General features: G+C 40.3%; 2 protein-coding genes across 15 annotated transcripts in view; one reads left to right on the forward strand and one right to left on the reverse strand.

The window, feature by feature from the left end:
• Positions 1-13,525, reverse strand: part of SEPTIN11 (septin 11) — a 211,221-nt gene extending 197,696 nt beyond the window's left edge. For 9 of the 11 annotated variants that reach the window (XR_004536452.1, XR_004536451.1, XR_004536449.1 and 6 more), the window contains exon 1: positions 13,387-13,525. Coding sequence is in view for 7 of the 11 variants with exons in the window: in XM_033914310.1 (XP_033770201.1) it covers positions 13,387-13,413 (27 nt within the window). In the remaining 4 variants the exon portion in view is untranslated. Of the gene's footprint in view, positions 1-3,280; positions 3,401-13,386 lie in introns of those variants that run through there. The other 2 variants (XM_033914320.1, XM_033914339.1) reach the window with 2 other exon arrangements.
• The window catches only part of CCDC158 (coiled-coil domain containing 158), a 1,147,529-nt gene continuing 1,142,747 nt past the window's right edge, over positions 12,786-17,567 (forward strand). The window contains exons 1-3 of one of the 4 annotated variants that reach the window (XM_033914130.1): positions 12,818-12,959; positions 13,186-13,371; positions 14,172-14,333. Coding sequence is in view for 1 of the 4 variants with exons in the window: in XM_033914104.1 (XP_033769995.1) it covers positions 12,851-12,959 (109 nt within the window). In the remaining 3 variants the exon portion in view is untranslated. Of the gene's footprint in view, positions 12,960-13,185; positions 13,372-14,171; positions 14,334-17,567 lie in introns of all 4 variants that reach the window. The other 3 variants (XM_033914150.1, XM_033914192.1, XM_033914104.1) reach the window with 3 other exon arrangements.

Here is a 17,567-nt window from a genome sequence, read left to right on the forward strand (position 1 = left end):
TCAAGAAAGGAGATAAGGAGAAGGACTATTTGAAAGCTTCTATTCTTAAATCTCCCACCCCTCAAAATGAAAAAAAAAAAAAGGATTTCCATTTCTCTTTCAACTTCCCTACCCCCAATATTAAACCCATGTTGGTCAGCATTTTTTTTTTTTTTTTAATGCCAGCTGCCATAGGTTAAGAAAAAATGAATAAAACAAATAATTGGAGATATTCGGTAGCACTATCTGGATAGTAGCTGCTGCTGCTGAGTATCTGTTCCAGACAAACTACCAGACGTGGTAGGCAAAGCATGCACATATTCATGTGTGGCATGCCAAGTTTACACTTAAATTTCAGCCAGAAATTAATTTTTTCTTTTTTATTTAAAGTATTACATTATTTCATTGATTTTTTTTTGCTGGTTGCTTGAGTTCCAATTAAGAGTCTACTGTATCTAGGCAGAAGTGGCTCCTAAGTGCCTCTGAAGATGGGTCCCTTCATTTCCAAAGCACAGGCACCACCTCCCTTTGTAGACTAGAACTGTCTTCCAGTGCTCCTCCCCCACAGTCATACCATTGGCTGGGTGCTACACAGAGTCTTTGCTGCTAGTTATACTAAAAACAGGCCAGGGCAGGCTGGCTCATACAAAAGATAGGACTGTAAATATGCAGATATTTGAAATGTCTATATGAGTTACCATTCTTCTGACTGCCAGACGTGAATGTAAAAAAAACAAAAACAAAAACAAAAAAACCCAGTAGAATCCTGAAAAACCACAATTGCAAATCCTAACCCTCCGGAGTCCTGACATGTTGACAGTGCACCCCTAAATTTTGGACCCCAGGTATATTTCAGTTTGCCAGCACCTTAATCTAGCCCTGTCCGTGCCCATTTGTTGGCAGTACACATAGAAACCAATAAAAAAGCAATACAATTCAGTCAAAAAGTTTCATACTAAACTAAACTAAACTAAGCCTTAGGTTTATATACCGCATCATCTCCACGGAAGTGGAGCTCGACAAGGTTTACAAATCTTAAAAATATAAGAAGAGAGGAGAATGATTTACAAGAGTGTATGGGTAGAAGGAATATAAACAGGAGAAGAAATGATCTTATGTTAGAAAGATGAAATAAAGAAAATGAAGGGATAGTGGATGAAGTGAATGGGCAGACTGAATGGGCCATATGGCCTTTATCTGCCATCATTTTCTATGAAATATTAATCTGAACATATACAGGACATCTCAATTAGACAATTATTTGTAACCCATGAATGTGTTCAGGAAGATATTTTAAAAGTGAGGCAAGTAGAGAGCAAGAATAGGCAGTGTGAAAGGAGGAACTCTCGTATTACCATATTTCACTCAAGGTAATTTTTATTTTTTGCACCTCAACAAAAATTTGGAAAAGTACTTACAAACTGGCGGGCTCCATCTCTGGCAATATTCAAGGCCCAGTTAAAAGCCCACCTCTTTGATAGTGCTTTCAACTCCTAACGCCTTTTACCTTGGGTTCTGTATCCCTAACCCTATATGTCATGTCTGTCTGTCCAAGTTAGATTGTAAGATCTTCCAAGCAGGGACTGTCTATAAATGTCAATTTGTACATCGCTGCGTACGCCTTTCAGTGCTATATAAGTGATAAGTAGTAGTAGGAGTAGCAGAATGTCTGTCTGGGTAAAATAACTCTCCATAAAAGGAAGAGTAACCACCCCTGTACCTCGTATTTAAATCAATGCCAGATCTGTAGGCAAACAAACTACGGTACTATTACTAAACTAACTGATATCTGCAAATGACTTAGGCCTCGCCTTCTTCTTAGAAACCTGGCTCAAAGACACAAAACCCCAGAACTACCCCATCTATGCCCACCAGATACAGTGTTAGCCACATATCCAGACTAAACAAATAATGGAGATGTTCTCGCACTATTCTACAAAAGCTTTTTCCCCAGTCACATTAACAGACTCTTCAATTCTCCCTGATCTACAATATATGTTATGCAAATTAGAAGATAAATTTATATGCAATGTGGGTATACTGCAGATATATTTGCAAGAGTAATTGCCTTAGATGACATAAAATATTCCACTAGATAACACTAGTGTCTCCAATTTCAAAAAAATTCCTTCTCGATAATCAACTAGACCTGAAACCATGAGGACCTACACATGATAAAGGACACACCTTAGATATTGTTAACATCCAACACCCCCTCCCCCATCTCATCAGGGATACAAAATAGACTGCAGTTCCCTGGTCAGATCACTACCTACTATCTTTCAATCTCACCCTATACATGGGAAGTACATCCACTAAGAATACCAACAAACACTAACAAGAGACAGGATAAACACAAACCAATTTTGGAATAAAGCCTCTGAATTATTAAACACAGCTTTAAACAATCCTACTACAGTGCTTCCTAAATGGAACAACACAATTGAACAAATGCTGGACGCAATAGCCCCACTACGCCAACACAAGAACTACCAAACCCTTGCCTTGATTTACTGAAAACCCAATAGCTGGACAACAATCTTGCCAAAGGCTTGAGAGGCACTGGCAAAAAAACCAACCTACCAGAACACAAAACAGCCTGGAAGGTTGCAATCAATAAATACAAATTCAATATCGCTGAAGCCAAAACCCCCCACTACACTCATGAAACAAAAAAACAAAAAATTCAATATCAAAAACCATTTTGCCTAATGTGCACCATGACTACACCTTCAAAATTAGACCTATCCAACATAATTCCTAGCCAAATGTCCAAATACTAGCCAACAACTTCTTAAAATGCTCCTCTCATTTATTAGAAGCTCCAGATCACATCATATCCTGGATGACCAAATTCCTAAATAACCTACAGTTTCATGGACAACTGCCTCTTCAAATGGGTCATATTGCCCTCACCCCTATTACCAAGACCCAAAAATCAATCTCTCAATCTTTCAAAATTACAGACCCATCGCCAGCATCCCTCTACTTACTAAACTTCTAGAAGTAGATGTCTACAAACACCACTCACCTTATATATATCAAAATATTCTCCTGCCTCCATCCCTCACAGTTCAGGTTTCACTCACAACATAGCACAGAGCTTCATCTATTAACCTTAACCACCAAAATCAAACAAACATTAAGCAAGGGATAGATACCAGGCGGGTTTCCTCCACTTTGTTTTATCACCTGCCTTTAACTCAGTCAACCACCACCTACTTTAACCAAATAAATAAAATAGGCAGTGAGGGCACTGTTCTAAAACTGGTTCAAATATCTGCTACAGAACAGGAAATACCTCATCTGGAAAGATGGAGCATTCTTCAGAAGCTGGAAAGAATTCTGTGGCATCCCTCAAGGATCTCCAATATATACAACTGGGGAAAAATTTCAAAAAAAGATTTGTTCCCAAAATATCTGAATAGGCAAACAACTAATAAAGGAACAGGCTACTTTAAATACCTTTTTAAACGAGTAAAGGTGCTCAGAATCCAAGATGGAAAAAAAAACTTCAATTTGGGGTACAAACCCCTAAAAAGCGTTTTTTGTAGAATCAATCATTGCACCATTTTGAGTAAAAAGGTAATAGAGAGTGCTTGTTGAGAAACACTCGAGTTAAATGTCCTTAAATATCCAATAAAGTGAATATTCTCCAACTACTATATGAATTCTATGAGTTTGAGTTCAAAAAATATATAATAATGAGAACTTATCTAAGTGGGTTCAGATAGCGTTGACCCGGCGAGGTTCTGACGCGTTTCGCCAATCCTGGCTGCTTCAGAGAACCTGCTACGCTGCTAGTGAACTGTTGCTTAAATAGTCCAAAGTTAAAGGTGCTTCTTGTATCTAAACAAAGTAACAAAACACAAAAAATGATGCTAGTTTGTAACAAACACTTGTGAAAATCCATGTAACAGCTACTAAACAATTGTCATAGCACTGACAGCAGGGTACCTGGTTCAGAAGAACTTTTTTACGTTTCCTGTGACGTGGGAGCTCAGCTGAGCTTCCTGTATTTGTACAATGACGATGTGTCAATCACCTAATGAAGAAACGCCCACCACTCTACTTCCTTGTTTAACCCTTTAGGAGACACAGTTTGCCAGTGAAATATCCACCTTTGTTCTTGTTTCCATAACCACACTTGCTCATTGCCTCCCCTATTCAGGTGAGCCACTTCCAAAACCACAAACCGGAGATCTTGCAATTGATGTGAGGTGTCTTGCCAATGTTGTACCAGGGGGGCCCCCAAATCACCCCTCCTAATTTTGCTCAAATGTTCAGTGATGCGCGTTTTTATTTTTCTTGTGGTGTGGCCAATATAAACCATATTGCAGGGACACATGATCATATAGACTACCCCTTGAGTGTCACAATCTGAGTACTGCTGGAACATGTGTGTTTTAGATAAAGTGGGATGTTTGATACTTGTAGTTTCCAAAACATAAGGGCATGTGCTACAATGCCCACACTTGAAATGTCCAATAGGGTGCATAAGCTCTCTGGCTGAAACGCTAACAAACTGGGAGGAGGTCATACGATCATGCAGATTTCTACCTCTGGAGTACGCGAACAATGGAGGTTGTTCAAGGCTGTTATGGACCTGTAAAATATGCCAATGCGTGTTAATAATTTTTTTAATGGCAAATGCTTTATAAGAATAAGGAAGAGTGCATACCATCCGGGGCTCTACATGGTCAGATTTTGGCTGCAACAGATAGGTACGATGGGCATATAAAGCCCTTTTGTATGCCTTTTTGATAATACTATGGGGGTATCCCCGTTCTGCAAATCGTTGCCACATGTCACGAGCACGGGTCTTGTACTCGACTTTATTACTGCATAAGCGTCTTAGCCTCAAAAATTGGCCCACAGGTAAATTGTCTTTGAGGTGACGAGGGTGGTAACTGGTATAGTGAAGCAAATTGTTCCTGTCAGTATTCTTCCGATGAATGGTGGTTTCAAAAGAACCTTGATGCAAAGTAATGAAAATATCGAGAAATGCAATCTGAATGTCTGACGTAACTGCAGTGAACTGTAAATGCGAGTTGCACGAATTGAGCCACTGTAAAAATTTTTGAAAAGCTTCCAGGGTGTTGGTCCAAACTAAAAAAACGTCATCTATGTATTGTTTCCACACATAGATGTCAGAAAAATACGTGGAAGAATAGATATATTTATCTTCAAAATCCGATACATAGAGACAAGCCAATGACGGGGCCATCGTAGCAGCGTAGCAGGTTCTCTGAAGCAGCCAGGATTGGCGAAACGCGTCAGAACCTCGCCGGGTCAACGCTATCTGAACCCACTTAGATAAGTTCTCATTATTATATATTTTTTGAACTCAAACTCATAGAATTCATATAGTAGTTGGAGAATATTCACTTTATTGGATATTTAAGGACATTTAACTCGAGTGTTTCTCAACAAGCACTCTCTATTACCTTTTTACTCAAAATGGTGCAATGATTGATTCTACAAAAAACGCTTTTTAGGGGTTTGTACCCCAAATTGAAGTTTTTTTTTTCCATCTTGGATTCTGAGCACCTTTACTCGTTTAAAAAGGTATTTAAAGTAGCCTGTTCCTTTATTAGTTGTTTGCCTATCCCTCAAGGATCACCACTCTCCCCAAGATCCTTGGGTCACATTAATTTCAACATAAACAAATGCTTACTATCATATGCAGATGGCATCCTCCTTCTCATCCCGATCAAACACAATGCACATCATGTCTCTCATAAATATCCAATGGCATAGATAAAATACATACTTGGGCTACAATCAATAAACTCAAACTAAACACATCAAAAAACAAAGTCCTATGGTTTCACAACACCTTGTAAACCCACTGTTATACTGCACTCAGGAACCTCTCTAAATAGAGACAAAACCTCTAAAGTCCTTGATATTATACTTTACTCTACCCTCTCTTACGAGCTCCAAATCTCCAACCTATGGGAAAAAAACAACTTTCTATGGCATGAGACAGTTTAAGACGAATCAGATACTTCTTCCGCAATCATCACTTTGCCATACTGACATAGATGCTTAAGTGTTATCCCAACTAGACTACTGTAAATCTCTCTATGCTGGCATTAACTCTACCCTCATGCACAAAGTACAACTGATACAAAATACAGCAATAAGACTAATATTCAAACAAAAAAAAATATGATTCAATTTCACCTTACTACAGTAGACTGCTACCTATTAACACTCACATCACCTTCAAACAATCATGTGTAATGTTCCACATCCTAAATGCAAACTCCGCAGAGCCACTTACTTATAAACTTTTTCATCAACTCCTGGTCTATCTCAGCCAGAAAACTTAACACATTTCAAATGATCCTTCTCTCTCCCAGAGGTATAAAATACAAGGGCACATTAACTCACTACTCACCTACCTCGGCACCAAGACCTGGAGCAGTCTTCCAATAATCATCAAGACAGAACCTAACTATCCCAGATTTCAAAAGAATATGAAGACTCTCCTTTTTGAGAACATATACTCCATTGATACTTAACAAGTATGCTCTTCCACAGCAACCTACACTGCGTTTCACCCTTCCAGAAACAATAAGAACTCCCTCCCCAATCTACTTGTATCTAACTCAACTGTATTGTACTTCAAACTGCTTTACTACAATTCTAATGACAGCTCAAAGTTCTCCTCTATTGAATGATTACTATATCTCCCATCTCTGATAACTACCTCTTAGTATACTGCTTTTATATTTCATTGTTGCAACTCCTAAACATAATGTAAAATTATTTTTTTAAAAAAATATCTTTATTCATTATGAAGCCAAAAAAACAAGTGCAACATATTATACAATCATATTACACTATAATAGCACTTAAATTCAATCAAAATTGTAATCTGACAAATATATATATCACCCCCCATCTTCATATTTAAAAATTACACTCAAATTAAAGATTTAAAATATTTTCCATCCCCCCTCTCACCCACCCACCTTGGACGTGCATGATCAAGGGGCAAAACCAATAATCACTCTTTGCAATATTTTGTCAAGGGCTCCTAAATATCCAGAAACTTCTTATTGTATAGCAATTATACGTTCCATTTTAAAGACGTGACACAGACTCCCACCAAAAGGTAAAATTCTTGATTTGTAAGTGGCTTTAGACCTTGATAGGCATAGAGTGACCCAGAAATTAAAAATTAGATTAAATAACAGGGATTTATTCCTCTCATGTGATAAATATGCATGACATCGATCTACATACCAAGGAGACAGCACATGCATATTCGTTATAGATGTCCTGAAAACCCAGCTTGCTGAGTTTGCCCCAACAGCTTGGTTGAGAACCACAGTGCATGCAAATAGATCTCATGCATATTCATTGGGGAAATCCTGAAAACCCGACTGGATTGCAGCCCTCGAGGAGGGACTTTGACACCCCTGATCTACATACTAAGGAGGCAGTGCATACAATCTCTCATGCATACGTGCTGTCGATATCCAGAAAACCAGACTGCATGTGTGTGCTCCAAGGAAAGGGTTCAGAACCACTTATGATCATCTGGCATCCAGTGATCACCATCATGATTCAATATTAAGACCTATGGGGAGAGTGTTAATTCAAAACTAGTTTATTTTTAAATATGTTAGATTAATATTTAAGGCCAGTCTTTCTAGTGTTTGGGCTACAGGGGGATGTGAGGGGGGGGGGGAAGAAAAGTGTTGGTCAATTATAGTAATACTGTTTGCCAATTCTTTGAAATTATGATTGTTTCTGGCAGGCGGAGTTGGGGAGGGGATGATATTGTATACACAAGAAGACACTTGTATTGTGAATTTTTATTATTTGTTACTTTGCAATGTCTTCAATACAAATTGTTTGAACATAAAACAAAGATTAAGGGGTGATTTGCTAAAACGGAACACTCAGTTTGGGCCTTAAAGCATCTGACTGGACTAGAAACTGGTTGAATGGTAAATGAATTTTACTTTGATGAAAATGTTAACAGGAGATGTGTTCTTGGATCCTTTTTTTTTTTTTTTTTTACATTTATGTAAGTCAGTGGTCTCAAACTCAAACCCTTTGAAGGGCCAAATTTTGGATTTGTAGGTACTTGGAGGGCCTCAGAAAAAAATAGTTAATGTCTTATTAAAGAAATGACAATTTTGCATGAGGTAGAACTCTTTATAGTTCATAAATCTTTCCTTTTGGCTAAGTCTTAATAATATTGTCATTTATAGCTAAAGAGACATATGATCAAGAAACTTTTATTTTACTTTAGTGATTATGATAAAGGTTTCAAGGTTTATTAAATATTTGATGAATCGCTATATCTTTATACAAAGCGATGTACATAGTAATAAAATTAGTTAGAGTTAAAATACATACAAAATACATAAACATTAGAAATCGGACAAGACAGACATCAATTGGAAGGGAAGGAGGGTAAAAGTTACATCTGTTATATTAAGAAAAACAATACCAAGGGCCTCAAAATAATACCTGGCGGGCCGCATGTGGCCCCCAGGCCGTGAATTTGAGACCACTGTCTGGTAGGATTTGCCTCTTTGTGGATGATACTCAAATCTGCAACACTGTAGATATCCCATCTGGTTTGAATAACATGAAGAGCAATTTGGTGGAATTGAATAGCCTAGAATTTGGCAGCTGAGAGTCAATACTAAAAATACAGGACTGTAAAAACAAACAAAACAAAACAAAATCCAAGAGAGCAGTACAGTACAGGAGGGAAAGAATTGGCATGCATGAAAGAAGAGTGGGATTTGGGTTTGATCTAGCAGGAAAAAGAAATGCCCTTGTGTCTCTCTGGTGAGGACCCCATTCATTCAGGCTAAAGAGGTTAGGGATCTTCAGCTTGGAAAAAGAAACAGTTGAGGGGAGATATGATTGAGGTCTACAAAATTCTGAGTCATGTGGAACTGGTACAAATTAATTTACTTTTTACTGTACCAAAAATTACAAAGGTTATTTAATGAGGTTACATGGAAATACTTAAACCAATAGAAGGAAATATTTTTTCACTCAAAGAATACAGCAATTAAGCTCTGGAACTCTTTGCCAAACAATGGTTAACATAGCTGGTTTTTTTAGAAAAAGGTTTGGGCAACTTTCTGGAGGAAAGTCCATAGTGTGCTGCCCTGGGATTGGTAGCATGAAATGTTATAATATTTGGGTTTCTGCCAGGTACTTGTGACCTGGATTGGCCCTGTGGAAACCAGATACTGGGCTAGATGGACCACTGGTCTGACCCAGAATGGCTATTCTTATGTTATAAAAAAGATATCAAGAGGATGGAGCAGGTCTAGAGGACAGCTACTAAAATGGCCAAATGTTCTTCATTGCAAAGTATACGAGAACAGACAAAGATCTCAGTAAGTATACACAAGAACATAAGAGTTGTCATACTGGGACAGACCAAAGGTCCATCAAGCCCAGTAGCCTGTTTCCAACAGTGGCCAACTCAGGCCCTGGCAAGATCCCAGAATAAAACAGATTCTATGCCGATTAGCCTAGGAGTAAGCAGTAAATTTCCCAAAGTCCATCTTAATAACGGCTTATGGACTTTTCTTTTAGGAAGCTATCCATATCTCTTTTTAAACCCTGCTAAGCTAACTGCTTTCACCACAATCTCTTTCAACAAACTGCAGAGTTTAAGTAAACATTGAGCGAAGAAATAATTCTCTCCAGTTTGTTTTAAATCTACTACTTAGTAGCTTAATTGCATGTCCCCCTAGTTCTAGCATTTTTGGAAAGCGTAAACAAGTGATTCACATCTATCTGTTCTACACCACTCAGTATTTTGTAAACTATCATATCTCCCCTGAGCTATCACTTCTCTAGGCTGAAGAACCTAGCTGTTTTAGCCTTTCTTTATAGGGAAGCCATCGCAATTATTTTATCTTTGGAAGAAAGATGAGAAAATTTATATTATAAGAGACATTGAAATACCTCTGTGGCATAAATGCACAGGAGGTGATGTTTCTTTCAGGATTAAGGTCAAAGGAAATAAACTCAGAAGTAATCTAAGGAAATACTTATTTTTAAAGAAAGGGTAATAGATGTATGGAAATGCCTCTTATTAGATGTGGTTGAGGCCAGGAATGTATATGAATTCAGTAAAGTACAGGGACAAGCACAGAACATCTCTAAAGGAGATGAAGGATTATAGAGCTCAGTGGTTGGTATAGATAGGAAGACTGGATAGCCCATATGGTCTTTATATGTCATCATTTTCTATGACATATAAAAGGTGACGGCGAAAGCTGGAAGGATGCTAGGTTGCATAGGGAGAGGTATGACTAGTAGGAAAAAAGAGGCATTGATGCCCCTTGTTTAAGACTTTGATGAGACCTCATTTAGAATATGGTGTACAATTCTGGAGGCCGCACCTTCAAAAAGATATAAAAAGGATCGAGTCAGTCCAGAGGAAGGCTATTAAAATGGTATGTGGTCTTCATCATAAGGCGTATGGGGACAGATTTAAAGATATCCATCTGTATACTTTGGAGGAAAGGAGGGAGAGGGGAAATATGATAGAGACGTTTAAATACCTACGTAATGTAAATACACACGAGTCTCTTTAATTTGAAAGGAAACTCTGCAATGAGAGAGCAAAGGATGAAGTTAAGAGGTGATAGGCTCCAGAGTAATCTAAGGAAATATATTTTTTACAGAAAAGGTGGTAGATGCATGGAACAGTCAAGAGGTGGTGGAGACAGAGACTGTGTCTGAATTCAAAAGGGCCTGGGATAGGCCCGTGAGATCTCTGAGAGAGAAAGAGATAATGGTTACTGCGGATGGGCAGACTAGATGGGCCATTTGGCCTTTATCTGCCATCATGTTTCTATGTTAAATATTTCCTATAAGAATGTGTAGTATATACATCGCATGGGATGGCATGCCACAGCTCAGGGGACACCACTGCCAATGCTATAGTCTTGCCATCCCAGATGGAACATGAAGCTGATGTGCTAGATAGGGTATGTGGTTTATATCAAAGACATAACCTTCAGATCAGATAAGATGGTGATGAGCACTCAAAAACTAGGTTATTTGTCAACACCTATGGAGCAATATTTAAGCTTTTTTCCCCTGAATCTTCACCCATGAAATTTTAATTTTAATTATCATCCAGAGCTGATACCATATAAAGAGAATAACAGAGTATCCAGAATGCTATATACAGTTTTAATATTGCTGCTATCTGTATATAGTTAGGCAACTACTGTACCTGCTCCCCATCGCAGCCTTATTCAGAAAATGCCACTGAAAATTCTTACAGAGCATCCTAGCCCCATCTGGATAGCACCACTGAAAATTCAGAAATGGGGCACTTATCCATATAGCAGCTGCAATTCAGTACGAGGAACCCTAATTCTATAACAGCATCAGGCCACCCTGACACCATTACAGAATACTAGCACAAACCTGAATTAGTGAGCCAAAAAGAAAGTGGCAGGTGTAGGAGGGCACACCTACGTAGGGGAGTGTGTGGCACAGTGGTTAGAGCTACAGCCTCAGCACCCTGAGGTTGTGGGTTCAAATCTCATGCTGCTCCTTCTGACCCTGGGCAAGTCACTTAATCCCCTTGCCCCAGGTACATTAAATAGAGTATGAGCCCACCAGGACAGATATGCTCGAGTACCTGAATGTAAACCACTTAGGCTATAAGTGGTATAGAAATACTTAAATAAATATGTCTGTCAATGTATACAACTGATAGTATAACTGCCCATGTTCCTTCCATATACATTCCCCCTTTTAAATTGTACACTATACTACTTACACATGCACTTATAGAAGAGAGCTTTGTACATGCATGTGTGTTAGATGTATCTAAATGTAGGCAAGTGTTATTCAAAAGCACACGAAAGGCAATTCTAAGTATCAGGCCACAGGAATTTAAATTTTACATCTCCCTTTCCATGAGAGCCAATGCAATTTGGCCAATCATGGTTGCACACTCTCCCTGCTCCTTACCAGCTGCAGCTTCAAAATTAATCTGAAGGACAACCAATGTGCAAAAGCATTGCTCTTTTATCAATCTAGTCTGCAATATGATTCTATTGATCTGCTAAGAAGATGGCAGAAAAAAAATAAGCCTAGCACCCTGTGACATGCAGGCTAAAACTGCTTGTCAAGTTTCCCCACAGCTGGATTTGCCTGAGAACTCTTCAGTTTTGGCAGTTTCCACGGCTATAAAAAAAATTCTCACCAAAAGGTCTGGAGTGGACACATTTGCAATAAAGAATCCAGAAAAGCAACTGTGTTTAGTTGGTTGGTTGTTTGTTTTTTTTTTTTACTTTAGAGTCCATCAGCTGAACATTTTCTAACTATGGGAAATTGCTATGGAGAGGCAACAGAAGCCAAACTACACAAGTGAGTCATCACCAGTATTTAATTTGTTCATCGTTAAGGGACCTATCGGGGAAAAAAAAGCCCAAAAACGTTCTTGTGTTAAACAACAGCATTATTTCCATGTCTTTGTCAACCCCACAGTGCTGTGCAGTGGCATCTTCCGTTGCTCTCCCACCCACTCATACTACACAGCCAAAGCTTTCTCCCGTGGAAAGTTAACTGTTTTCCAGCAAGAGAGGGAGTTGCAGAAATAAAAAAAAAAAAAAGGGGGGGGTGTTGAGAAGGTTTTTCATCTCACTCGTAGGGTCATTAGTATTCTGCCATAGACGACACTGTCGTTCATATCCCACCTAGAGCAATGCAGGAAGCTAAGCGAATCTGTGGTCCTGGCTTCCTTCCTCTGAACCTGAGCCGGACATTATAAAAGAGGGGGAGGGGGGAGGTACTGGATCATCTCCTCTCATCACGGGTATCGTTCAAACGGAGCCTGTGGGCGTGCATGCAGAGGCATCCTCCAGCAAAGCCTTCCCTCCGGGGGGAGCTAAATCAGACCGTGCAGCACAAAGCCCGAGAGACAGACCTTTTCCCTACAGCACATCTGCGTGCAGGTAATCCGAGTCTCTGAACGGGGAGAATTTTAAAGCCAGAGCTTCCACGCTTTCCTACACACCCAGGGAACACGTGCACTGCATTTTGGCCATCACCTCTTTCTCAACAGAAAAATCAATACCTTATGTTACATGCTTCTAAGATTCACTGAACTATAGAGTCACCTTGACGCGATTATGTTTTTGCTTGCATAAATCCCTCCCCATTGTAACGGATCTATTCCAGGAACAAGCGCCGAGAGAGAGAAAAAAAAAAGTAAATAAAGAAGGCAGAATTAAAAATCCCCCCAAGCGTCCCTACAATCCGTGTCTGGAGGAGCTACACCCATCCCGCCGTCCTTCCTATCTACTTGGCTCTGTGGGGAACAGCTGCACTGCAATACACACTGTTGTCTGTGAGCCCCAGCAGACGGTAAGAGACACTCACCGATTGCCGATCCAAAGCCACGGCCATAATTGCGATGGGGGGGTGGGGGGGAAACCCCAAGGGGAAAGACCTCTGCTGCTGCTTCCTGGGGTTTCCTCCCTGCCACCGAATCGAACTCTGTGCCTCCGCGCTCTTATTATAGAAAGATGGCCTCCTCTTTGCCTCGCTGGACCGGCCCACTCCCTCCTATATGGGGGAGGAGCTCGCACCACTGTCCTTCACACCAGGGGGGGGGGGGCTCACACTACGATGTGGCTGGGGAATCGTGAAGCTTCTCGGACTCAGCCGAATCCTCTTTTTTAAAAATTCAAATAAAACATATATAACCTCTCCCAGAGAACCCGACCAGCAGGGGGTGGAGGGGCGCAGATAGGCACTTTAACAAAATGCATATTTTTTTCCCCCCCTGAAGTGTGGTGGAAGGCAGGCAAAAGAGAAAATTAAAAGCCAGAAATCTGGAATCTAAGGGGGAAATCAAAGGGAAGTGGGGCAAGCTCATAGTACCTTCTCAGTATACTATGTAAAAATATTTGATTGGGAGAGGGGGGGGGGCGGGCTATTAAGGTGGTCTAACTGCTAGGGTGAGGGATACAGTAAGAAAAATAATCTCCCAACTTAAACTGTCAAACTGAAATAAAGCAAGATCTTTGTCTTTATTCCCTCAGTCCTTCCTCTTATCCAATACAATTTATTTGGACAGTTTAAGTTTCTGTACTGTGTAGTAACCATGACTGTTCTCAGTTTACTCCATCATACTCATCGACCTGGCATGTATTCCCTTTCAGTATTCCAGAGAGCTTTGCTAGCAACTTCCTTGGAAGTTACAGTGCAGTGAGAAATGCAGTGAGAAATGGTTGTGCAGTACTGAAACAAGCAGCATCCTAAAACCCAGATTACATATACAGTATTATTATCCCTACTTACAAAGCTGGTGTTCTCTCTCTATGGTAAGTAATGGACAACACAAACTCTAATATTGCTCTAATTTTGCAGTTTTACCAATTTTTGACTATCTCACCTCATGTAAGAGCCATTTTATCCCAAGGATATGGTTCAACATAGATTTCAGTACCACAAAGGGACTTCCTTCTCATTTGAACAATCTTGGCAACCCCATATACTAATTGTAATCACTGTCAGTGTTATATAGTAACTAAGTAAATGTAACTAGTTACGGACTCCCTCTGCTTCCATAAAATTGCACCATTGACATAGCATATATGCTAACTCCAGGAGACCCTTCAATCTGTTGATAAAGCTGCGGTGGACTGGCACACTGAAGTAAAATCCCTATATGAAGGGCTGGTCCCGGCCAAAGAGATGAAATACTACCTCCACAAGCATTCCTCCCCCTGGTTTACTGAAGACTTAAGAACTAAGAAAAGAGAACTAAGGAGAGTAGAACGAAAATGGTACAAATCCAGACTTAATAATGACAGGTCCAAATGGAAAGATCTATGTAAAGCAGGGGTGCCCAAAAGGTCGATCGCGATCGACCGGTAGATTGCGAAGGCAACGCAAGTCGATCGCGTTGCCTTCGTGTTCTACTTGCTTCCCCACACAGAAGCATCAGGCCGACCAGATTTCCTCTCCCTGACATCAATTCTGACGTCGGAGAGGAAGTTCTGGGCCAGCTAATTGCTTCAGAAATGACATCAGGGAGAGGAAATCTGGTCGGCCCGACGCTTCTGTGTGGGGAAGCAGGGAGAGCTTGGGGCGGCAGTGGTTTGGAGGCCTGTTCCCTGATGGCAGCAGTGGTGGTTTGGAGACCTGTTCCCCGAAGGCAGCAGCAGTGACTTGGGAGCAGGCAGGGAGACAGAAAGAAGGGGGAGCTTGGAGAGAGAAAGACAGATAGAAAGAAATAGGGGCAGGGAGACAGAAAGAAAGAAATGGGGGGCAGGGAGACAGAAAGAAAGAAAAAAAGAAAGTGTAGGGGGTAGGGAGAGAGGAAGAAAAAGCTGGTGGAGGGAATGAGGTCTGGAAGCATACAGCAGGCTGAAAGAAGGGAAGAAATATTGGATGCACAGTCAGAAGAATAAAGTGCAACCAGAGACTCATGAAATCACCAGACAACAAAGGTAGGAAAAATGATTTTATTTTCAATTTAGTGATCAAAATGTGTCAATTTTGAGAATTTATATCTGCTGTCTATATTTTGCACTATGGCCCCCTTTTACTAAAATGCAATATTGTTTTTTAGCGCAAGGAGCCTATGAGCATCGAGAGCAACACAGGGCATTCAGCACAGCTCCCTGTGCTAAAAACCACTATCAGTTTAGTAAAAAGGAGGGGGGGGGTCTATTTTTGTATAGTTGTTACAGAGGTGACATTGCATAAAGTCATCTGTTTGACCTCTTTGAAAATCCGTGGAATATAAATGATAATTAACATTTTCTCTGCTTACAGTGTGCTTTGTGTTTTTTAAAAATTTTATTGTTGGTAGATCATTTTGACTTGGTCATTTTAAAAGTAGCTCGCAAGCCCATAAAATGTGGGCACCCCTGATGTAAAGTATATAAAAAAGCCACCCTAGAGGCTAAAAAGAAGTACTACTCTGAACAACTCTTAAAGACTCCCAATAGATCAAAAAACCTTTTAAAAAATACACTCACAACAACACAAGGAGACAATCAATACCTTAACACTGAACTCGACAACAAAATGCTCCCAGACTACTTTGCTGTCAAAATAGATAAAATACGGTCTGACCTTGACTCCACTACATTACAGACATTGTCTCCCTGCAACTCAGACAAAACAACTAAAATCACAACTGGGAACCTAGCTAACTTCAATAGTCTCCTGCGACATCGTTGAGATACTAGGCATAATTCGCCCTTCTGGCTCTAATCTGGACTCCTGTCCGCCATGCCTCCTAGTGGCGGTGAAAGACGCCTTTGTAGACTCCATCCTTCCTCTCATCTACACATCCCTACAAATGGGTGAATCCATGCTTGACCCTAATATGCCCAGCAACTATAGATCTATCTCTAAGATCCGGGAAAAACAGTGTTATCACAATTACATTCCTTCATCAACAAACAAGGTGCCCTATCCACCTTTCAATCGGGATTCAGTAAATTCTACAGTACTGACACCGTCCTCCTTGACATCATCGACTGCTGGAAACTCATGGACAAGGGTAATGATGTCCTTCTGGTGCTGCTGGATCTTAGCATTGCCTTCAACACTATTGACCATCCTCTCCTCATTGAGTGGCTCTCTGAAATTGGAATCAAAGACCTTGCGCTACAATGGTTCTCCTCTTTCCTAAATAACAGATCCCAAAGCATTCTGCTCAATGACGTGTTATCAAAACTGATCAAATGCGGTTTTCTGCAGGGAGCTCTGCTATCCCTCCTATTATTCAATCTCTATATTAAACCTGTCCTAGAGATAGCCCACAAATATCAAATACAGATTCATTCCTTCATGGATGACATCCAACTGTACCTACCACTAGGAAAAGCCCATGATGCCCAGAATGCCTCTCAGAAATCAAAAACTGGATGTCCGTCAACAAATTACAATTGAATGCCTCCAGGATGGAACTCCTTTGGATCCACAAAGAATGCAGGACTGCATCCATCCCTTGCTGTGCTGGGACTCAACTACTATAACTGTTTAAGAATACTCCTTGATTGCAACCTATCACTTTCCAACCATATCTCTCAGGTGGTATCTTCCTCATTTTATTATCTGCAACAACTCCGAAAAGCACAGTTACTTACTGTAACAGGTGTTATCCAGGGACAGTAGGCAGATATTCTCACATATGGGTGATGTCACTGATGGAGCCACAGTACGGACACTTGAAAGTGAATCACAACTTCAAGTTTTAGAAAGTTCACGATCAGCCCACACCGCAAATGTACGAGTGCCTTCCCGCCCGACATAGTCCCTTAGTTAAGATAAGCTAGCTAAGAAGCCAACCAGGGGAGGTAGGAGAGTTGTGAGAATATCTGCCTGCTGTCCCTAGATAACACCTATTATGGTAAGTAACTGTGCTTTATTCCAGGACAAGCAGGCAGCATATTCTCACACATGGGTGACCTCCAAGCTAATTAGAATGGGATGGTGGAAGTGTTGGCCTTTAAGAAAATAAATTTTGTAATACTGACTGGCCGAAGTGCCTATCTAGTCTGGAGAAAGACTCCAGACAATAATGCAAGGTGAAGGTA

This window comes from Geotrypetes seraphini, chromosome 1 (assembly GCF_902459505.1).
Source record: "Geotrypetes seraphini chromosome 1, aGeoSer1.1, whole genome shotgun sequence".
NCBI classification, from domain to species: Eukaryota; Metazoa; Chordata; class Amphibia; order Gymnophiona; family Dermophiidae; genus Geotrypetes; species Geotrypetes seraphini.